At 40.3% G+C, this 24375-nt stretch overlaps 1 protein-coding gene across 3 annotated transcripts in view; it reads right to left on the reverse strand.

The window, feature by feature from the left end:
* Window positions 1–4437: 4437 nt before the first annotated feature.
* The window catches only part of LRRC1 (leucine rich repeat containing 1), a 128098-nt gene continuing 108160 nt past the window's right edge, over window positions 4438–24375 (reverse strand). For all 3 annotated transcript variants that reach the window (XM_017651876.3, XM_017651878.3, XM_037002979.2), the window contains 4 exons: window positions 15615–15730; window positions 8601–8773; window positions 7578–7714; window positions 4438–5952 (listed from right to left, as the gene is read on the reverse strand). In XM_017651876.3, the coding sequence (XP_017507365.2) occupies window positions 5794–5952; window positions 7578–7714; window positions 8601–8773; window positions 15615–15730 (585 nt within the window). In that variant the 3' untranslated portion in view covers window positions 4438–5793. The remainder of the gene's footprint in view (window positions 5953–7577; window positions 7715–8600; window positions 8774–15614; window positions 15731–24375) is intronic.

Consider the following 24375-nt stretch of genomic DNA (forward strand, 5'->3'; position numbering starts at 1 on the left):
AGATGAGGAAGGGCAGGAAGCAGCCGCTGGTGCATGAACGGGAACGCAGGACCCTTGGGGGCTAGACAGGAACAAACTGTGCCCCTGGAGAGCCCATTGCCTTTAGTTGCTCAATGAGTGCTGTGCCACAGGGCTGTTGGACAGCTTTTTGCAAGCAGTAAAGCCTCACTGATGACTTACCTTGAGAAAGCACATAAAGAGAAGCATTGGTGGACTCCATTTCCGTGGTATCAGGCATGGGTGTCGCTCCATTACACCCTGGTGCAAGCCGGATTTCTTGCCCTGTGAAGACTGCATAAAGCAGGGTGGTAGAGCCAGTTTCAAACAAATTAAACACTGCTTAGTCACATTAAGTTTTCTTTCCTGTTTTCTGCTTCTTTGATTATGATAGTTCCTATACAGGAGCAATCATTATTTGTCAAATCCTTCACAAAGCCTTTTAAAAGGATGATCTTCAATAACAGATCATGACTCACCCTTCTTATTTCCCCCAAACTACATTAAGGTCAAGTTGCAGCACTACTGATTTCCAAGTGCTCATTATCTGTCTTGTCTCCAAGGGTAGGCTATTAAAGGTACTGAGGATGAAAATCGTTCCTAACTAATTAGCTCACTCTAGAGCTAGCTGCCAATTTTTGGAACACATGAAAGCTCTCTCAGAGAGCCAGTTACCAAACTGTCACTCCAGTCCGTGTTAAAAAAACATTATCAATTTTTTCTGGCCGCCCACAAACCAAATAATTTATCTGCCAAGTGTCTTGAGATGTACATGCAGTTTGAGATGGTAGAACAAATATCCTACGAACATTCTCATAGCATTTACCGTTAGGAAAATGGGATATGGAGTGCAAGGGGGCTCGGGGGAGGGTTGGAGGTATGTGCATTATAGCATTTGCTCCACAATCAGACACAAAAGACCCAAGCCTGCATAAATGGTGACTAAATTACACTCAATTCTATGCCAATCTCTGCCTATAACCTAGGCCTAAATAATCTCAATAAATTAAAACAATCCATTCCCATTATGATAAATACAACTCCAAATATAATTACAGGTCATAGTGTCTGGGCTGAGAATGGTGGGCAAAGCAAAATATAGGAGTTGTCAAGATCAAACTCTAGTCAATGGAGATGTTAATTTGATGTCAATTCAAATTCCAACTTTGTCATTTACTATTTGATTGTGGAAAAATTACTAAAACTATACAATCTTAATTCTCTCTCCTTTGCAAAATGGAAATGCCACCACCCATATCATGGGGTTATTCTGGGAAATTGAGACTGTGTTCAGTGAGCTTGGTGTATGGCACATAATGCTCAGTAAACAGAAGCCATTCTAACTACTACTTCACTATCCCAGGGGCAGGTCATTATTTGTTCAGAAATTAACTGCTGATGCCTCAAAAGGACCTTAGTGGATCAACCCGATCAGATTCCTGACCAGAGAGAACGCAAGAGCCTTGGCCTGTCACAGTGACTGACCACTCTCACAGTTTAAAATTAGTGTCTGGCCAACAGCGAGGCACAAAAACCGGACTACAACCTTCTCCCACACAGCCTGCTGCACGAAAGCAACTCGATCAGGTTCTCCTGGTTGGCTTCCCTTTCCCACCAAGCCGTCAGCTTGCAGAATAGAAAACACACCAGCAAAATGGGAGTGTGCTTTCCACGCCCCAAGTTAGGCTGCACTGATTTATTTTATCGAGTTTTTCTCCATGGAGGATCCATTTCTTCCATCTACTTGCCCCTCCTGATACATAAAAGCCTCAGAGGTCTCCTGTTGAGACACAGGAGACAAAACACAGCAGGAGGTGGAAAAGGAGGAAGCGATGAAAATCAAAGGTGAACTAGAGATAACGCAGTAATTGTGCACGATAGACAAAAACCTAGAAAATGAGGACATGGCAAAGAACGAGACGCTGTGTGGAAATCCACAGAGACCCTTTCTCAACTAGGTGTTTAGTGGTTTCTTGGTAGAAACTAGCTTTCCCCTGATAGGTAGCCAGTAAGTCCAATTACAGTGAGAAGTTACTGTGAGATCACTGATAACCTTTCCATTAAGGGAGCCAACCTGACAAATTAAAATTCCGCTCGCCCATTACATAGCCCAAGGGTCTCTATATTACACCCTAAGTGAGGAAGTTTCCAGAGGAAGTTCTCTGCCCGAGCACTGGCATGTGCCCCATTCCTGAGGAGCACTACTCGTGTGCTCACATACCGCTGGCTCTGGGGTAGGACCTGCAAAGTTGCTAATAACACTGCTGTAACAGCCACAACAGCAAGGCCTGTAATAATAGCAGCCACCCACTTCCTGAGAGCTTATTTTTTATGTACCCTGTTTAGATCTCACTTCAAGCCTGTAAGAGGTTATTACTGCTGCATTTTAAGAGGTGAAGGACATGAGGCCCAGTGAGGTTACCGATCTTACCCAACGGCAAATGTACCAGGGCCAGGATTCTAATATCCATATTCCAATGGCTGTGCTACTTTGATACTCGAAAACTAACTCCAAAGTGCTGCTTGAGAGAACATACTTGCCATCTGCTTTTCCTGGGTTTTTATGCTGTTTCATTGTGTAGTCTCCTTAGGCATATATTTTAAAACATTCATTTGGTTCCTTTAACATGGCTTAGTGTTGGTTTTGGGTTCCTAATTGTTGAAGCTGAGCGATGACAGGTATATGGGGGTCTGTTACATAATTCTACTTTTGTATCTTTTTGGTTATCTATAATAAAAAGTTTGGAGCTTTTTTTTATTTTTAAAGTTGGCTCTTTGGAAAGTTGGGTGATGTGAGTCAGCACTAATTGCTGAAGGGAGAGTTCAACTCTGCAGATGTCACCAGGCTGCAGTGTCCCCGGCTGCCTGCTGTTTGTAAGAGGCTCCGGCACTGACCCTCGTCAGACAGTGTTTGTGCAGCCTTATCACACAATAGCAGGGGTGTCGGTCATTTTCACAAGGTTAGAACAGGCTGTTCAGAGCACCTGGGGTACAAAGAAAGAATTTTTCCCAGCCTCCACCCATCCGTAAAGCATGTCTTCCCGGGTGTGGCAGATTTCACCAGAGACGGCTGGGAGAGGCTGGCCCTCCTGAGCCCTCCGTGCCTCCTCACCTCGGGACGGCTGTAACCGTGAAGGTTTTAGATAGACCTGGTTGGACAGGACCATTTCTCCAAACTTTAAAAAAAAAACAAAAACCCAGAACACACAGGCAAATAGTTCTAGTTTTGTAACCTCTTTTCTTTATCAATGACATCCATTATTTCATGTCCTCTAAATTGTTTTCTACTTTTACCCACTTAGGCATCCCTCCCTGGCTGAAAAGGGGAAACATGGGGCCATGGAAAAAGTGGGTGAGCAGGTCACACTAACCCTGCCTGCTTTTACCTGTCACTCCCCTAAGACCAACAGCCCCTCCTCTTCCTGAAGGAGGGACTGTACTGTGGGGTGCGGAGCTGACCGGGCTCCCCAGAAAGGGTCAGGACCTTTTGGCTCCAGCCTCAGGAGGGGAAGGTACCCTCTCACATAGTTAAGGTTTCCTTCCCTCGTGTGGAAAGACGGGCCTGCTCTAGAGTTGGGTCTGGGTCCTTTGGCTGCTCAAGTCTGGTCCCAGCACCCTGAAGGTAAAGAGCACGGTAGTGTCACCCAGCACAAATGGATAAAGAAGGGGGGACAAACAGAGCACCTCAGACAGAGAGCAAAAAATAAAACAGACAACCCCAAGTGAGTGTGGGATAAAGGAGATAGGTCAGAGGAAACAATGGAGGTACGGAAAATTTCCTAGGAAAGTTTGCACACACACTCTACTCTGTTCACCTCTATTCCACTAAAACCATGATAAACTGAGTGGTAAACGGCGGGCTTTATAGGGAAACAAGCACTACACATGGTCTGTTTGTTTTTTAGTGCCAAGATAATTCTCCTTAAATAAAACCAATTTGCTTATCTATCATCCCATGAGTTTGTGGCACCATTTTTATAGGCTTAAAACAGAGGATGTCCAAATTTTAAAATGGAGTAAAGAAAATGAAAAAAGAAAAACCCACAGACTGGGGAGCAAGGTATACAAGTGAGTGCCAAGACCATGTGTGTGCCATGGTACTTTCAACCTCATACACACAGACAAACAACTTTGGACCCAGAGTGAACCCAGTAGGTAAACACATAGCAGTGAAAGAAGGTACCGTACTTGGTCAGCTGAAAGCAGGCTTCTAAGGAGTCCAATTGGCCAGATAACCACACCCCAAAGGTATGAGCCAGTGCAAGGCATTTCTGGGGTCTGTCCTGTGTGGGAGAAGGATGAGTGAGTGCAAGGGCCACAGGCAGTTTACTCAAAACTGACCAGAGGTTCAGATATTTCATGATGGAACTTCACCATCACAGCCCTTGGCTGTCCACTACCATCTGAGCATACATGGTGACAATTTAAAAAAGCTGTATGGCTGATGTCCAGGGTGACTTTATTTCATGGGGAGAAAACAAAAACCAACAACAACATGATTTCCCTAGACACCACACAGTGACTAGTACTTCTCATTTTTCATTTATCACATTATACCAAAAAAAAAAAAATTAACAGAAACACACCAAAACATACTCCTACACCCCTTAAATTAGCAAATTTAAAATTAAGACAGAAGCAATGTTTTGTTATACTATGATTCAAATTCTATTTACAAATTAAATTGCACTTATAAAGATAGCAACATGTCTAACATGGTTGTAGGTTGCTTTGCTTTATTATGGTTTTTAGATATCAATATGAAATTCATAAACCTTTCTTCAATAAAAATCATATTTTCTTTTGCAGAACATAATTTATTTACCCACTGAATTTCTGAGCCAGTTTTTTCTTTTTGTGTTTTTCTGCTCTATTTTGTTTTACAAATGGCGCATACCTTCCAAGCAGGTATAATCAGACACTGCATTCATTCTAGAGACTCATTCAATGAAAAGGTAAAGTATAAGAAATGAAATATTAGCAGTCTAATCCTTTGGTTCTCCTTTTAAAAGAAAATCCACCAATACCATTTACAAATCGGTGCTGACTCTTCTTTTTTGGTTAAAAACAAATCCACCAGGTGGATGGCTGATTAAAATCCAACACTGCTTTAAACGTACCACATTCCTAGTCTCATCTCACTGCTCAAGGATGCTGTCATGTAGAACTGATTTGATGTGACACAGGATACAGTAAGGCACGGTGGATGGTACAAATAAAAACAAATACTTCAGGACTGTTTCTTTTTTCTGCACAAATACTAAAATATGTACCGTTTTCAAGATAAAATAACAAAAAAGAAACACATTTTTGTTATGAAATACCTATACAAAATTTTTAAATTTACACCATCTGAGCTGCCAAAAAGGTTTAAAAAAGTATCAATTATTCCCCATACATAAAACTATCTCTCATCAGTAGGTCCAAGAGAACTTGGATTCAAAATGTCCCAGCACTTGAGAGGGAGGAGGCTAAAAATTCCCCTTCCTGCTCCCCCTCACCCAACATAAGACAAAAACGAAGGTCAGATGTTTACAGTAGTGTATTCTACTTATTACAAACAGCTGAAATTCAGAAAAAACAAAAAAATCACGCCAGGATTCCACTGGTGCAACGACTGGTTGATGGATTCGAGTAAGGCACTTCCTTGGGGGGAGCAGCACCCCAACACGTGGCTGGGGGCGAGAATGCACAGGGTCTGGTGAAGACAGAGGACTGCGTGAGGCTCCTCACAAGGAGATGGGAACGTCTCAACAGCAGGGGAAGACATGGGAGGTAAAGCTTGGTGGTGAAATCCTACACAGAAGTGGTCACTCGGTCAATGGCATGATTGACCTCGTTTTTATTTGAATCCAGTCCTTTAGCAGCATTCAGGTCATTCCGTAAGTTCTCCACTGTCTTTTTCATATTCTTTAACTCCCCGGGGTGTGGAGTGGCTCGTCTCAGAAGTGTTCTCTAAAAACAAATGGTGGCATGAGTGTTGGTTTTGTTCCATACTCCTTCAAACATGCAGCTTCAAGGCGGCAGCATTCCAATATGTATCGTACCGTCTCAGAAATTATGGGTTAGTGGGTGGGAAAGCTTCCTGGGAAGCTCTGTGCATGTATCAATTGCTTAGTAGCAGTTAATGAAAGAGGGAAGTGTTGCAAATAACTTATCTATCTAGTCAAGAAAGAAGGACTACTTTCAGAATAGAAGAGTACTTTTAAAAATGTAAGATTAATATAAGATAAAAATAAACTTTCATGAACAGTAAGAAAAATATAAAAGATTCATAAGATATAATTGTGGGGTGCGGAGGAAGAGAAAGATAAAGGGGTAAAAAATTCTAAATTAAAATCCCCATAATGTTCTATTACCCAATGTGTTCTGGCTTCCTTCAACCCTCAAGGCATGGGAGTCAAGCAAAAGGGTAGCAGGGAGAAGGACCTCTTTCTTATTTTGTTGCTGTGTGTGTGATTTACGTGACCTCCTGAAGAGAGTTCACATTCCTCTAATGAAGGCTGCAGTACTGGAGATGAAGTAATAGGGTGAGGGCAATTTTTACAAAATTATATTATTTAACATGTTACATGCTCTTTAACTCATAAAATAGCATTTACATCTTTTAAACAGCCTGTCCGGCAGCTTTCAGGGGAGCTGAAGCACGTTGACCCGATTGCGCAAGGGCATCAGGAAGGCAGAGGAGTAGCTGGTGAAACAGTTGCACGCTCAGCCGTCAAGGGCTAAGCGCTGAGGAGTCACTGCTGTTGAAGTTCCCGGGTCATCCCCAATTCCTACTTTGCACTCTACTATTTGTAAGTGGGTAAAATTCTGTTTGGTGACAGCTGAAATAACAAAGACCACAGGCAATAATTTAAAAACCACCCTTTGTTTTGGGGGTGGCCAGTACTCTCTCTAAGCTCTGCTAATGAAGATCTCAGTTAGTGTGAGGAGTTTAAGAAGCCAATGTCAACTTGCAGGGAGATTTCAGGAGTCGTCACTCACTCCTAGAGCTGCTGGATGGTGGAGAGACAGTGCACATGAAAGCAAGGCTGAGTGGTACTTCCCAATCTATTCCTGATTTCTGAGTGGACACTCGTGAAATAATCCAAGCAGACCACAGCACTCTGCATGAAGATGCAGTCAGTGGTTACATGAAGGAGAGAGGGAGGCCCAGTACAGCCCGGCCAGCTAAGCCACGTCACTCAGTGTGCATGGAGTCAATGTGGCATAGCTGTTAGTGGTGGTGGAGGGCAGGGAGAGATTTAATTCACTGGGAGCAGCAAAAAAGAAAAAATTCTCAATCAATTTGAAGACAGCAATCAGGGTAGGAGGGAAAACTATCACAAATAAAGAAAAAGCACCACAAATTATTTCAACAAAAAAAAAAAAAAATGAAAGTTTCATTTGCCTTATATACACTTGGCAAACCAATACCTAGAAGCACCTAGTCTTGTCCTCTAAAAAAAAATTCTTAACCGCTGAAGACCAAACAGAAAATAGACAGTTTGAAAATTAAAGAATTCCTTATTAGGGGACACTCTCAATCTTAGAAGGCTTTTGAGCTCTGCGGAGGCCAAGAATCTCCATTTCCATACCGTTTCATTGTCTTCCTCATCTTTTTCATCTTCCAAAAATCGGATCGCGCTGACTCTGTTGACTGCACGCTCACTCCAGGCCTCATCAGAGACGCCATTCACCAAGCTCTCCAGCGCGCCACACCGAGGCAGGCTCTCTGTCACGGCAAAGAACATATCAGCAGGGAACTCGGCTGCACGTGAGGGGCAACTGCTGCACAATGATTTTAAAAATTAAAAAACGGAAAGAAAAAGGCCTGGGGTTGCGCTTTCTTTTCAGTGATGCCCAATTCTACTTGAGATCATATAAAATATCTGATAAATTGGTATGTTTGACATATCATTACAGAATGCCATAATAATTTATGGAGTCCTCTTTCGCAATTCTTTTTCTGTATACTAACTTTAAAAACTTTCTCATGACAGTGAAGTGGCTGCACATGTTGGACGCTTGTACTTTCCTTACTGTTTTAGCACATTTTTCTCTTGGGGGGCCCTAAAAGCTCATGTAACAGGCTAGAATTGGCACCCTTCCCTTTGGGAGACCGCCATTCTCTCAGGGCAATATAATCCTCTTATATCAAAACCAGCTCACAGCAAAGGATTTTTAACAGCATTCTGATGTTAGTGTGAATATTTTTTAAAATCATGCAATTTACAAAGCAAAGGTACAATGATTCAAAACAACTCAACTGGCCGAAAAATTGTTTTCCAGTGATGTTCAATACAATCTTCTAAACCATCAGTTGGGATTTTAACTGACTCTTACCTTTTCTAGGAGTATTTGTATTTTCAGCCTTAGCTCTAATTCAAAACCAAAAGGCTGTTTAAGGAATTTCAGATGTGATAAACAGGTGGGAGAAGCACTTTTTCTGCAAAGATGGAGGGGAACCTTCCCAGAAGAGACCCACAGTGACCTCATCTGGGCTGGTTCTAGAGGCAGATGAGACAAAATACAGTCACAAGTGGGAGTGAGAGGTCTTATGGATAGATAGTACCTCCTACGAATTCTTGTGGCCATGCAAATATTGTCCTTGTATTCACCTTGGCAATCAGGTTCAGAAGGCAGCTGAGGAAGTAGGACACAGGTTAAAATCTTCTCTCCTGTGGCATGGTCTGTGTCTGTTTGGAACGTGAGGAGAGGCTGGGACTGGTTGTCAGATAACCACAAAGCCTTCAACTTCAAGGCCGTCAGGGATAAAGGCAAATGCAGCAACCTAGTTTAAAGCAAGAGGAGATAACAGGATCTCAAATTTTGAAATTAAATCAACTCCTATCAATGAAAACAGGAAAAAAAAAAGATTAAAAGCAACTTCCTGGGACTGGGTTCAGTGTGTAAAAAGACATCATGTTCATAGTGATACTTGATTTACTCTTTGAAAGGGGGTCCCTTCAGTAGGTTACTGTACCTCCCCTTTCTGTGTTACCACCATTCTCATTAGCCCTTGAGGGCATAGGGCAAAAAATCAGGAAATTACAGGACACACTTTTCAGTCTTATATTAAGAGGCTTCAATTTAAAGGGGGGAAAAAAAGCCAGCATAAATGTGGAAGGACCCGGAAGCCCACATTCTTACTGAAATCAATAGCAACAGCCTCAGCAGCAGGGCCGGGAGGACGCTGTGGGATGAGCTGCTTCCAGCAGCTCCTGGTAAACCAGGGCAAAGGGAAGGAGATGCCCAGGGTGGTGAAGGGTTTAAGTTGCAGTTAAAGATTTAAAAACTTGTTTTCATAGACTCCACTTGTTTTCTCTAGGGAGTTTATTTTAGGTATTCCATTTTAAACTTTTATCTTTCAGGTTCTAGAAGCTCCCACTTCTCTAACTGCTAGGTGATAATTAATATACACATCAGATATTTCAGTTTCAAATATAAAAGCACTTCAAAATTATAATATGACACCTACAGATTAGTTTTACATTTATGTTTGCACAAATATTTGACAGATTGGCTGCAACCAGTTCAATCTATTTAGTGAAGCCCACAACCAAAATCACATGCACCGGTCTTGCCGAAGATTACTTCAGGGCAGTGGCCCTCAACCCAGGGGACATCAGGCACTGTCCGCAGACATTTTTGGGTTGCTACTGGCAGTTCGTGGGTAGAGGCCAGGTATGTTGCTAAAAGTACTCCACAAAGCACAGGATGGCCTTCCCAATGATGGATTACCTGGCCCCAAACACTAACAGTGTTGAGGTGAAAACACCGCTTTAGGAAAAGTCAGTGCTTTGAACAAGTCTACTAACTCACTTTGAAAACAACCAGACCTATGCAGATATCAGGAATTTAAGGTTTAAAGAATTTAAAGTTATATTTGATTAAGTATTTTCACTCTAAGGATAGCTCCATGTATTGAATTATGGATCAATCTCAGAAGTGATTTCATATGCTAGATGATGATAAGCTACTCACATTCTGTTAACTACAGTACAGAAAATGAGGCACATTTTCTTAAAAGAAATCTCTGACCCACTAATTCTATAGGAAATGCTATGACAGCATCTATTCCTGGGCTGCTTCTTTTGATGAAATTGTGCACCTACCTCCAGTTAACACGTGGGGGACCTACCTGTGCATCTTACCAATAGGTTACTATAGCATCAGACATTTATACCATTTTATGGGTAATACACTAGAACTCCAGGTGGAGATATGAAGAGAACTTGTAGAGATATGAAGAGTACTGTAACACTAATCTAAGTAAAATCTAAGCACAGACTGGTTAAGTTACTTCAACAAATGAAGTAAAAAATTATCAAAGAGTACATTTAAAGTATTAACAACAAATACATTTTTAACAAATTTTTCCTGAGAACAACTGATGTGTTCTGCAAAAGATGTCCTATGTTACTAGATATGGAGGTGAGAAAATAATTTATTTTCCTAACAATTAGCCCAGTGAAGGCTGCGCCATCCCACACACATATATTGGGTGGGTATTGAGGAAGTACCGTGGAACTGTATCTTATACATGGGAGTGACGCTCTAAAGTCAGTACACCCATGAGACCTGCATAGTTGAAGTACCCCTGAGAAAACTCTGTGTAGAGCCAAATTGGGTGAGGAATGTGTTTTTAAATCCCCAAACCCACCCAGTGCAGTGATAATGCTCAAACCATGCAAAGGAGGCCCAAGGGGATCTGAGGGGACAGCAGATTCATGACTCCACTGCTCCTTATTCTGAAGTAGTGGATCTTGAAGTAGGATAGAAAGTGTAATCTCTTATGCTTATACCATGAATTACTTTTGCCTTTTCCCAGAGGCTGTCACCCATATACACAAATGCAAGAAAGTTAAAGACCTGAGACATGTGTTTGCCAGGCACTGTGACAGGGATTGTTTTAAAAGAATATCCTTACACACTGTGAAAGCCTAAAGTACATCAAACTCTTTCTCACTTTACTGACAAATTGATAACTTCTTTTGAAAGCTTGTTCCTATTTCTTTTTAAAAAGGAGTTAAACTAATACCTTCGAGGTCTCAGGCAAGAAATCTATAGTCAGCATCTCTACCCTTCTTAATCATGAGGGTATAAAGAAAAAAGAAATCAGATCTGAAAATTGGCACAAAACACTGAGACTCAAACATGGTCATTGTACCTTCTCAGGCTAATAACTGGCTTCCTAGCTAAATGCTAAAGCAAAGTTATAAAGAAAAGGCTCAACAGAGCATCAATAATAAATAACAGTTTGTAAGGATGACAAATCAGCTGGTAAAAGCTAAAATAAATTACTAGACTCTCCAACATCTTATAATCACATTTAACCAAGCCATGAGAGATTAGTGAGTTGGCTCAAATACCAGTTTATCCACACAGAATACAAGTGCCAGTTTGAAGATGGCTGCCGCTGACCAAGGGCACCCCACATGTGAGCTTGTTCACAGCTGTCTCAGGGACAGAGGTGCTCCCAGCGGTGCCAGAGAGGAAAAGGCCCTATTCCCTGCCCAGTCCACACACAGGGATTCTACAGGCTGGGCAACCCTCTCACTGATTCACTGCTGCCTCGGGGAAAAAAGGCACACAGACTCCTGTTTTTCTTGGGTGAACCATCCCAGAGACAAGTCAGAAAACAGATCTAAAAAAAATATATTCCTGCTTTCCAGAGGAGTTAATAATACATTTTTTGGTTTATTCTGGTGCCTTCTGTACACCACAGAATCAACAGAAGAAACCACAGCCTCATTTGTATACATCTCTGAGTTCTATTTAGGACCACAACCCTCAGAAATAAAAAGCCTGCAGTTACTCTTTACATCAGTGGTACAAGAACTAAAGCAAGTGAATAACCGAAATGTGAGCCTCTCATTTCCAGTTACATCCATGAGCAACACAACCTGAGGTGACCTTCCACACCTCTAAACTACTATAGCAATTGCATCGTCAAATTTAACAACCAAACATGGCCTACTAATTAATGTAATACTAACTTCTGTGGTTGAATACTTCTTACAATTGAATATTTCATTCTGTCTGCTACCTCCTACTAGAATTTTTAGTTTTAAGCAAAGTTTTAAAAAATTGTTTAAAGATATATATGAACAGAGAGCATAATTAGTGAAAAAAGTTTAAATACCAAAATATCTAAAGCAAAAGCCCCCTGTAACCTCATGTCTCCATCCACCTCTAAAAGAACTATTAATATTTAGGTGTACTGCATGGATAAGTTATTTTAAAAACAAATATGAGAGTACTATGAACTGTTCAACACTTGCTCTTTTTACTCGGTATCATGGACCTCCTTCTGTGTCACTACAGAGAGAAATAGCTCATTCTGTAACTGCTAAGTATTCCACAGGATGGCCAGAGTATTGCGTTGTGTTTTGTCTTAACATTTTTCCCCCCCAGCTTTGTTGAAATATAAGTGAGATATAACATTGTGTAAGTTTAAGGTGGACAATGTGATGATTGGATACTTATATATTGCTAAGTGATCACCACAGCGGGGTCAGTGAACACTCCATCACCCCTCACATAATCACCATTGTGCGTGTGCATCTGTGTGTGTGGTATGCAGACATTTAACATCTTACTACCTCAGCAACTTTCAAGGATATAGTATTGTTAAGTACAGTTACCATGCTGTACACTATTTGATCCCTAGAACTTATTCATCTTATAAGTGGAAATTTGTACCCTTTGACCAGCATCTTTCATGCCCCCCAGCTTCTAGCCTCTGGCAACCACCATTCCATTTTCTGATTCTATGAGTTCCACTTTTTTAGAATCCATGTGTAAGTGAAATCACACAGTATTTGTCTTTCTCTTATTTCACTTAACAAAATGACCTGAAGGTCCATCCATGTTGTTGTAAGTAGCAGAATTTCCTTCTTTCTCATGGCTCAGTAATACTCCATTGCATCTATGCCACATCTTCCCTATCCATTCATCTGTTGACGAGGCTTAGGTTGTTTCTAAATTATGGCTACTGTGAATAATGCTGCAGTGAACATGAAGTGCAAATACATCTTCAATATCCTGTTTTCATTTCTTTTCAATATATACCCAAAAGTGGGATTGCTAGATCACAGGGTAGTTCTATTTTTAATTTATTGAAGAACTTCCATACTATTTTCCATAGTGGCCGCACCAGTTTACATTCCCACAAGCAATGCACAATGGTTCCCTTTTCTCCTATATCCTTACCAACACCTGTTATCTCGCCTTCTTGATAATAGCCATTCTAACGTGTATTAGGGGGTATCTCTTAATATTTTTTAATGTTTTTGGATTATGAAACTAAAAGATATATTTGAATTTCAGTGGTATATTTCCCCTTTGTGAACCACTGTCTCCAGTATTTGGTATTATTAATCCTCCAAGATCCTCAAACACCCAATTTTGTGTACTTGGTGGATGTTCCTATGGGAGAGGGTCTTAGAATTAAAGAAATGTACATTCTGTGCCCGTAGGGAACTGACGAGAAAGACAGCTCCTCCACTACTGTACCAGAAGGTTTGATACTTAGTTTCCAAATGGCATTTTACAGTTATTCTTGCTATAATTTATCCTATCAAACTTGTCAAAGAAAGTTTTTGAAAACTAGCATGTAGTCTCCCTGTGCCATTTGCTATTTTTATATTCCCGAGAGAAGAGGCAGAAACTTGTGCAATATTTGGTATGATTTCTCATGGTCTAACATTTCTGCAAGCTATAAAGCTGACAAGGTAACCTTTCTTTTATAAGTTTCTGTACTAATACTTTAAATAAGTAGTAGTTAAGTATTTTAATAGGCTTACCATTTGGTTATGAATCTATATGTACATGGACTGAATGACACATGTAACTGACTCAGATGGCAGCCAGGCAACTCGACTTAATTGGGTTTTCTCCACCCCAACCCAAGCATAATAAAAATTTAACTTTCCCTTCTTCTGAGAACTGGAGAACAGGGCCTTCACTGGTGTGAACCATAGTTTTTAGACCTCAAAGCTGTCTTTCTGCTCAAGAGTCACTGATGCAAATTCATGCTCACCAGTGTGGCAAGAGCCAGGGAAGGTTTGGAGTCACCAAGTTTCTACTACTGGAGATGAGAGGCCAGGGAAGAACTGCCTTTTTCAAGCTGTTAAGTCTCACGTTAGGCTTAGTCCAGCAGAAATTCAACATTCAACTCAAACGAATCCTAAGTTTCCAGTAACCGGTTAGCAGTTTTAAGAATTTGTCAAGACATCCTATAAGCATTCACTTTAAAAAGGTGAGTGTCCCCTGAGGCCACAACCCATCGCCAGAGTTCAGCAGAGCACTGCTGTTTACCTGCACTACTATCAATAATCCATTAGCAAGAATGAAAAATAGTGGCTTATGCCTGACCTGTCAGTGACCAGCTAATCAGCTAATCCCCCAAACTCTTTGGATTGCTGGTATTTATCATTGAAAATTATTGATCACCTTCCACTCGATTGAGTACTTTTTCTCCTAGCTAGCTATATAACACTTAAAAGCATTTTTCAAATTCCTTTGGCAATGAAGACTGAGATATAAAGCACTTCGCAGTGGTCCACTATGTATTCTACAAAACTAACATTTTTAACATTTTCATTCGGTTGACATATATGGACCAGGCAGCTACTATGTTCCTGGCACTGGGGAAGGGCACATGATACAATGACACATAAGCCATAATATCTAACTTTAGGCAACTTAGGTTTAGGAGGGTTACATACATTTAACAGGCAATTATCATATGGTGCTATGAGTTCTACGTTAGGGGTAATACAGAAGAAATTCAGACTCAGAGAGAAGAAGGCTTCCTGGAGAAAATAAAAGCATGAATCATGAAGAATAAAAATAGGGAGATGGAAAAGAGAGTCTCAGATAGAAAAAATAGTTTGTGTAGCCTTAAGGGGAAGAAAGTACGGATGACATTGCAGGTGATGAAATTAGTTCAGAATGGCTGGAACAAATCTATATGCTACAAAGGCGAAAAGAAGACATATTCCAGAAACTGGTGAGCAGCCCAATATGACCTTTCACCCCAAAACTTGAGAGGTAGTGCGTTGTAACCCTGGGGATGCCAATCTGGTGGCTATTCACATTTTTTTGGATTATGAATCACTTGGTGAGTCTGATATTAGCTGTGGATCCTTCTCGCCAGAAAAGTATCCCTGAATACAATTATGTTAACAATTTCAGGGGGCTGAGTCACCAAGAGAGCACATCAAGACCCCCAGTTGAAATCTAGTTCAAACTCACTCAGGCCCATTCTTCAGGTGAGGCCCACAATCACTTCCAAACACTAGTTCAAAAGCTATAGCAAAGCCTAAGAGCCCCGGTTCTCGGGCCAGGCTCCTGCCCTTGCGTGTCTGTACCGCCATCCTGGGAGGCACGGCTACAGAAGCGTTTAAAGTGCCCCACATACAGGCTGCCTCTCATCTTCTCTACTCCATCAAGATTAACCACTCTAGATCCCAGACTAAGAACTTCCTGGGGGTTGGGTGTTCAACTAATTGGTATATGTTCTATAAGGCAGAGCAAAGGCGAGGTGGCAAAGACCCACGGCAAAGGTCAGAATGGGTGAGCACTTGTGTCTTTCTCTCAAGCAAAGCAAACCATAGCATGCTTACCTGTTCCCTGCCACATCCAGGACATGGAGCTCTGTCGCCTGTGATATCTCTGCAGGTATCCGAGTCAGTCTATTGTCACGCACACAGAACACAGTGAGGCTGCAGCACCCGCCGATCTACAGTGGGAAAGACAATACATCTTTTTTCCAGGATTTTTGGGAGATGGAGGTGGGACTGGAGTATCTTGTATGTCAAGTGGCATGAAAAGGATGTATAAAATTATACCACAGGATTGTAAGTCTCACTGGTGAACAACTATGATTAACTTATAACAAAACAGAGTAGCCCAGTAAGTTCATACAAATCGCCGCAAAATATTGAACACATGTGTTCTAAATTAAATCAAGAAAATAAACAGCTCAAAATTTCATTCTGAAAAGGAAGTCTTTTTCCACTGCTATCTAACACAACTGCATCTTTTAAATATGTTAACCAAACTACATAATCCAAGACACATAAAATTCAGTAATATGGGAGTTTTAAGAATTCTAGGCTCCAAATGTTGGGCCAAAGGTGATGCACACACATACACACAATTCTGAAGTCCTGCCAGTTATATAACTTCAGCATTCTACTTTATCTAATAGAAAAAAGGGGACACCTGATAGATGATATAGTACCCTAATTTCTACTGTACATCCTTTAATAGCTTTTGGCCATTCACAACTTAATTTGGTAAATTCATTTTCCTTTGACAAATGCAAAATCAACAATATTTTAACAAAGAGTGAATTTGATAAATGCATATAATATTAATCTCAGCTATGAACTACCAGTAAAAAGCATATATGAATATCTGCACCTGCACCAAATGTGATTACCATTTTTTCCCCCTTTTAAAGAAGCAGTTCAAAGGTAACTGAGCTCTGTGCAGGTCTGGTCTTCAAAAAAGAACATAACACAAAAGAATTCACGATTCTCTTGAAGAAACTGGCTATGGTTTCTACGGACAGGGAAGCTCCACCAAGGGGTTAGAAAAATAAATCCAGACACAACATTTTGCAGGACACCATACAGCAGCACATTCTTCTTGTACTTGCGATCCTGGCTGAGAGCAATAGCCAGGAAAGGCTCATGAAGGAACCGATTGATGTCCCTCTGACACATGGAAAACTACTCCACAGCCTCCCACTTTAGGGAGGGCAAGAGACTTGAATCTTCAATGACATCTGAATATATCTTCTACCATTTTCTATTTATATATGTGTTTAATATATGTATGTATCTTAAAAAGCAGAACACATCTTTATGGAATTTCTACATAACTACCTTCATCACAATCTTCCTATGTCTCCCTTAAGAGTTAATATAAAGATTTTGAAGTAATATATTTAACCACAGTATCTAAACATAACAGATATACAAGAAAAATAAACATATAAGAAAACAGGGAGTAACATTTATCTCTGGTCACCTGTACAACAGCCAAATATGTAGAAGAGTTTCTAGCTTGTACCTTTTATTTTCCAATATTCACACTTTGCATCCCAGCAAAACTGGTTTATTCACTGTCCTCTAAAATACATCTCATATATTTGGTCCCACTGCTCCTTATAGAAATGCCCTTCTTCCTCCTTTCTAAATCTTACCAATCCATCCAAAAATTAGCTAAACTTTCTCTACTCCATAAAGTCTTCCTAGAAAACCCTGGTTCATATTAATACATTGCCCTCTGCACTTCTTTCACAATCATGGTCTATACAAACCCTCAGATCTTTTGACTGATCCGCTGCATCTATATATAATATTGTTGTTGCATCTACATGTATTTTGCATCATATATAATCAGGTGCACGGCAAGCATGGTACCCATCCTATCTATACCCACATGTGAGACCTATCTACCTACCAACGTTTCTCATTTAGGTATGTTAATACATTAAATTTATTTATTACTAGCAAAAGGCTGACACTTAAGGTTATTATCTGCTTCTATGTGTAGCCAATGGAAAGCACAATCTCTTCTTTTTTCTAGTAAGAATCACCACAGCGGCCTCTCTTAGGTTTTATATATATAGGACCCCAGTATCGTGTCCTAAAAGAGATTTGAAACACGATAATTTGTGGTCCTTGGCAGTCTACCCTCCCTTGAGGAAGAGAATCATCAGTTTTACTCAGGTGGCCAGGAATATCCTGGAAAGAAAGTAATCAAAACCCTGACTTTTTGAGGATCGACATGAGGAATCTGATAAATTAAGACTATCCCAACAAAGATCCTCATGGAGGGGACCCCCACCCCCACCCACCACTGACCCCATTCCATGTGGAAGGATCTGGGTTCCATGTCAGCACACGGCTGGGACTGGACACTCCTCAGCCCTGCTGTCCTGGCCTGGCTTTGAAGAGACAGCATTTATCTGTACTCTAGGGAGTCAAAACAGGCAATATCAGCTATTCATATACATGACCCTCACGATGGGACAGGAAGCTCCTAAAGGGTATATAAAGCTGAGACTGCATCCTGATTTGGGGCAATCTGTCAGGATACTGTCCACTGCCAGCCACCTATAGGATACCTGTTTGGGGACACTAAATCTATATACCATGTGAACATTTTCAATTTGCATATTGTACATATATTGTACTAACCTAAAGTGGTTAGTTAGTTAACTAACTAAAGTGGTTAATCAGAGAAGGCTCATAAAAGTTGTTGGAGCAATAAAAGTTCTGGACAAGTTAACAGCCCTAAAGTATTTGGGGGGAAATAATGTGAACTCCCAAAGGAGCACATGAGCTGTTTACTGTGTTCATAGTTTCATTTATTTACTTTTCGTCTTTTTCCTTTCCCACTCCAATTTCACACCCATCGGAGACCCCCAAGGGCTGGAAAGTGATTGTAATGGAGAGCCTCCTAGGCCCTCTGGGCTGTCAGAGCGGGCAGAGCGGCCTCCTGATCTGCACGGTGCCCAGTACTGGGTAAACACGGCGAAGAAGCGCGAGCACTGCTGCAGGGTCGCTGAGGGCGCCTGCATCACCGCCAGGGGCACGCGCTGTCCTAGGCAAGCAGTCACACACGGCCCTCTTTCCAAATCAGCCAGGAAGGGATGGCGTGAGCCTCTGGCTTCTCCAAGAGATTACTAAGCAGAGAAAACCAAAAGTCAAAAGGTAGAGTTCTCTGGAGACGTCAGAGGGGTGTGGGGTGCAACGAAGGGATGGATGCTTTGAGATCACACAGACCTGGGTTAGAATTTAGGCTCGGTTCTGTGCTTTGTGGGTTTGAATATGTTACTCTAACAAAAAGTAACAATAGGGATTAAATTAAATGAAACCACAAATATAACTTCAGCACCTATCACAGAACCTGGCCCATTGCTGCTGCCAAGTAAATGTGGTGACTATTTTTTTTTTCTAGGAAGTTAAAATCCCAGATTCAATTGACGAGTGCAGTCAACACTCGAGTGTCTGCTGTGCCGCTGGAACTGGGGTGATGCTGGCAAGCTCAGCACACCTGAACTTCTTAAAAAACAGTCTGCCTGACAATGGGACATTTTGTCACTGTGACAAATACACTATAATCTTAGTACTGGTGAAGAGTTGACATGAATGCAGTATTTATTATACTATCATTCATATGTATTTTTGCTTTCTACTTTGGGTCCAGGCAGAGTTTACAGGCTCCTCAGTGGTCACCAGCATAACATGAGTATACCACTTAGAAATTCTGAGAAGCAGGGTCACTGTACCAGTTATGTAGGAAGCTGGTATTTTTAAACTCCCTTAAACCACATAATAGCACCTTCCCAGAATACAAGGGGTTGGACTTGGATTCTCTGAGAATTACAGAATATAGCTGAGAATCCTTATTTAGCTGTTCTGTGTCTCTTAATTCAAAATGAATCTGTCCTTAACTGTTTGGCATTGATCTAATTAATACATCTCAAGGAGATGGGGCCTGCAGGTCACTGAGCAAACCTTTAGTAAGATCACATTTCACTAAGAATTAATTGACTGTAGGTAACAAAACTGTCATCAGATTCAATAACACACAGAGAAAGCCTGTTTTAGTTACCTTTGACTGCCTATATTCTACTCTTGTGAATGCCTGCCCTCAGTGTTAAACGAACTTGCTTTTTACTTCAATATCTTCCTTTCAATATAATCTGTAACAGAATTGAACCCATATTTCACTGGCAAAAAGGAAAATGTGAAATAAGCAAAACCTGGTCAAAATACAATTTGAACAGAAATAATATGATGCATAATCTTAGAAACCAAACACTTATTTTTGCTTTTCCCATCATCATCTGTGGCATATTATTCCAAAGTTCCCTATTTCATAAATATTTGGAAATCATGAGGCTTTGGGACTCCCTGAATTGTTGGGCCACTCACATCAAAGTACCACTAACTGCTATGGCATTCTTCTTTTCTTATTACAAAAAAGTACCTTAACATTGACAGCAAGATATAAACCACATATCCCAACACACAAAGGCACAAAAGAAAAATACGCAAACCAAAACCTGCCACAAAGAGATAATCAATATTAATACAACCTTTCATTATTGTTGCCATGCATTTGTGATTATATACATACACATTTTTTAAAAATTAGGACCAACACTATGACCTTTAATACCTTTGTTTACATATGATACCAATAATGTTTTCCCATGTTATTATGTTTCTAAAAAGATTTTTACTGACCCCATAATTATTTCATTCTAGAGATGATCCACAGGTCACTCAACAAATCACCCATACTAGACACTGCTAGTTAGTTCTGCTATTTCTTTGCTGTGTGATCTTGGGCAAGTTACTTAATATCTCTGAGTCTTGGTTTCACAATCTGTTGGATGTTGATAATGATTTACCGACACCTCACAGAACTATTGTGAAAATTAGACAGGCAGCAGCAGGAAAGCACTTGGCACAGTGCCTGGTAAAGGTGAGCTGCCCCTGTACCTGCTTGGCATGGTATATGGAGCCTGCTGGCTACCCCTATATATACTATGAGAAACATTCTTGTGCATCATTTTTAATGGATACCTATGGTTGTTTTCATAGGATAAAGTTCTAATAGTCGAATTGCAGAATCAAATGGTATGTACATTTTTAAAGTTTTTTATGATATTACCATATTTTCCCTTCCAGAGAAGCCATAATAATTTGTAATTCCATGGCAATATGCACTTTCCTGTATCCTCGCCAACATCTGGCATCATTTTTTACAATCTTGAAAATCTGATATCTCAATACGCTTTAATTAACATTTCTGTGAATACTGAAGGGGCTAAAATGTATGCATATTAATAGCCATTTCTATTTTTTCCTCTATGAATCACATATTGGTTTTTGTAGGAGGTTCTTTGTTTTTATTTTTGCCCACTTACCTAGAATGGGAACATCTTTTTCTCAAAGACGTGAAAGGATTTCTAATAGAATAAGGAGAGATCTTCATTTGTAATGTTGTAAATGTCTCCCTGACCTCAGGCTGTCTTTACCTTCTTAAAGATCAGAAATCTAATTTTCATGTAAACAATTCCTCAAATGTTTCTTTTACAACTTATTTTCTCTTTTAAGTTAAGGAATGCCTTCTCCGTTTTGAAATCCCATAGTCAACTATATCTTACTAGTATGTTTAGGTCTTATATTATCTTTTATCAATAATTCATTTTAGAATATTACGGGAATTCACACTAAAATAATTTTAAGTGGGCTAATCAAAAGGCAGAAAGCTATCCACAAAATGGTTTTCTCCATCACCACAGACATTTCTGAATATCACACTAATATTTATGCCTCAACTAATGTTCACACATTGCCTGATAAAGAAACGCTCTGATGAATGCTCTGCAAACTCTCTTTTGTCACATTTGACTGGATAAGAGTGACAGAGTCATGGTCACTTTCATTTTGACTTGATGGAGACAAAGGACTGGACTCTACTTGGATATGTGCTCAGTTTCTTCCAGGCAGAAACTCAGTATAGTCCAGGTTGTTTAAGGGTCAGATTTGGCTGGGGAATATTATGAAGGTATTGGCTCTCTCTCATCATACCCATGATCACTCACACTCACATACCAACTCCCTGTCTATCCATGAATCATACTACAACACTGTCTCTTCTTAATTCTTCCCTCCACCAAAAATACGAGTTTTTTAGGGAACCTCCTTTTCCCAGAAACATACATACTTAAGCAACAGGATGAGAAATAAAAGATACAAATAAGTTGCTTGAAAAATTAGAAGCAAGCCACAGGTAGCAAAGAAAGCAAATCTATCCTCTCCATTAGAGAGGGAATCGTGCAAACTAAAATTTAGGTGAGCTTCCAAGTTACTATGCTTTTCAGAATTTCTGAATAACTTAAAATGTAATTTATAGAAAAGCATTCTTTTGAGAAAGAATAACCTAAACAAATCTGACAAACACATAACAAAATAAGGTTCCAGGCCATGCAGTCATTTAAAAAAGTCTGAGTTCAGGAGGAAAACATCCAATATTTTACAACAAAGAACACATAAAGTAGTCAGCCAATTTGAATCTTCATGCATTAAGGAAGCAAAATGGAAGTTAGAGATGCAATTGTGTGGTCTGAACAATACTTACAAGATAACATGTTTTCCTGACATTTCTAAATTTCCAAGCAGCTAACAATTAAGAAAATAAGAAACATTCATTGATTTGCAAATGTTTACCACAAATAACAACACAGAAAACAAACAGAACCTATTGTTGTGATCCACACAATACACTTTCCCCTAAAACATTTGGGGAAAAAAATACAAATAAATGCTGCTATACAGACTAAGGAGCTGTGCTATATAAAACTGATAATATACAATACTATCAAATTAAAAAAGACAAAACATAAGGACTACACAGCATACCAGACCAACGGCAATTAATACAACTATGGATTTTAGCGTATAACTTGAATTGGTCAGCACTTCAGTTTGGATATGTCACGCATGCAACGTAATTGTTCAAAAGAAAGAAAAAAGTTTTGAAAGAAAAGAATCCAATCAGAAAAGTGCAGGATTTGGTCAAACGGTATCAAGCTTGGAGGTAAAGCAGGTATATGTGAGCACGGTCACTAGGCCTGCCCCCTCCCTACCCATGCACGCACACACACACACACACACGCACACAATCACAAGGCCTACCACAATCACTGCACAGGCTCATGGCAGGCACGAAGGTGCTATCCAGACCAACATGACGCAATTCAAGGTCAGGAGGCCCTCGGTAGTCTGGCTGCTCAGTCCCAACTGGGTTATCAATTGTAACCCAAAGCAGAACTGGAGACATGTGCTCCATGTATTTCCTGCTTTGGGAGCTCAGTATGTGTATGAGCAGGAGTGAAGGTGTGCTAGAAAGATCTGATTCCTAAAAACCTAAACATTCTCTGCTTTATCTCGCTACTGAAGGAAAAGGCTTAGACTTCACTCACTTACAGAACTCTAGATGCCAGAAAACCAATCACAATTTCATAGGAAATGAATAAAACATGATAGCTAACTAAAATGCTTTGAAGCTACAAATATTTCCACAATACTTTCACTTTTCAATCATGAAAAGCTGTTCTAGTAAATGTAATGGACACACAGCATGTGCTACATATAAGTCCCTAAATGGAAACACTTGAGTACAAGTTTCACTCTCTTAAAATGAAAACAGGACTGATGCTAAAATGATGGTAACAGTTCTACAAAAACGAAATTCTAAAGTTCTGATCTAGAACATGTTCCTTTAAAAGACAGAATCAAGAGAGGAACAGAGAAGCTGGGGGTGGGCGGTAAAACTTACTGGGGATTTAATATTAAACCTAAAAGTGTTCTTTTTGGCATTAACCTTGAAAATATTCCTAAAATGTATTAATTTTCTAAAACATCCAAACTAAAGACAAATGACTGCTCTTTACTGAATCAAGGTCCTGCCTTACCTCAAGGCTAGAGAGATGAAAAGGCCGGACAGAATTTTTGTCTGAGTGGCCCCACTTTTACTGGCCAGCAAAAGAGCAGTGGGCTGGCTGTTGGGAGATGCATCTTTGGAGCCTATGCTAACAGACTCCCAGCTCTGTAAACCCAACTGAGGAAGGCTTTTCACCGGCCTCAGTTCCCTCATCTGTAAAATGAGGACATTTCCCTCAAGACCTCAAAAGCTGTTGTGAGGACCCAATGAACTAACATACCTGAAAGCACCTAGGATGGTACGTGGCATAGAGAAAGGAGCAGTCAGTCTTTCCTACCTCTCTGTGCATGTGCTTAGCATGTCCCATCTACATGCGCTATTTAGCAAGATTAAAGTTAATGTGCAGGGTATCGGCTCTGTGTTTTTGTTTATCTCTTTGAGACTGGAACCAAAATGTTCTGAGTAGCAGAATCCCTGCCTTGTGTCCCAGGTTAGCTAAGATGTAGACTTACGCCTTTCTGTTGGAAACAGTTTTATTTAAATGTCAGTGTTCAGATTAAGCATGTGTCAGAATATGGCCACATTTATAATAATATCCTCATTTATATGAAGAGCATTGGTCATCTTACTCAGGTTCAAGATAAATGTAGGAGAGACTCAAAATAGGGAAATCCACAAAGGAATCCACGCCTGGCCAGTGATGCTATCACAATACCACACCTTCTTATGTGAGGCCCTAGCAAAGGGGATGGGGCTCACCAGCATTTGATGGCAGGGAAAAAGGTGACTTAAACTTAGTTTTAGGTTATACTACTAATAAAAAAATCAAGCTCAGTACTATGCATCTCCAATCAAGTTCTTGCTAGCTCTAAACAGAAAGTAAGCCTTCTTTTTAAACAACACACT

The sequence above is a fragment of the Manis javanica genome, chromosome 16 (assembly GCF_040802235.1).
Source record: "Manis javanica isolate MJ-LG chromosome 16, MJ_LKY, whole genome shotgun sequence".
Classification (NCBI taxonomy): Eukaryota; Metazoa; Chordata; class Mammalia; order Pholidota; family Manidae; genus Manis; species Manis javanica.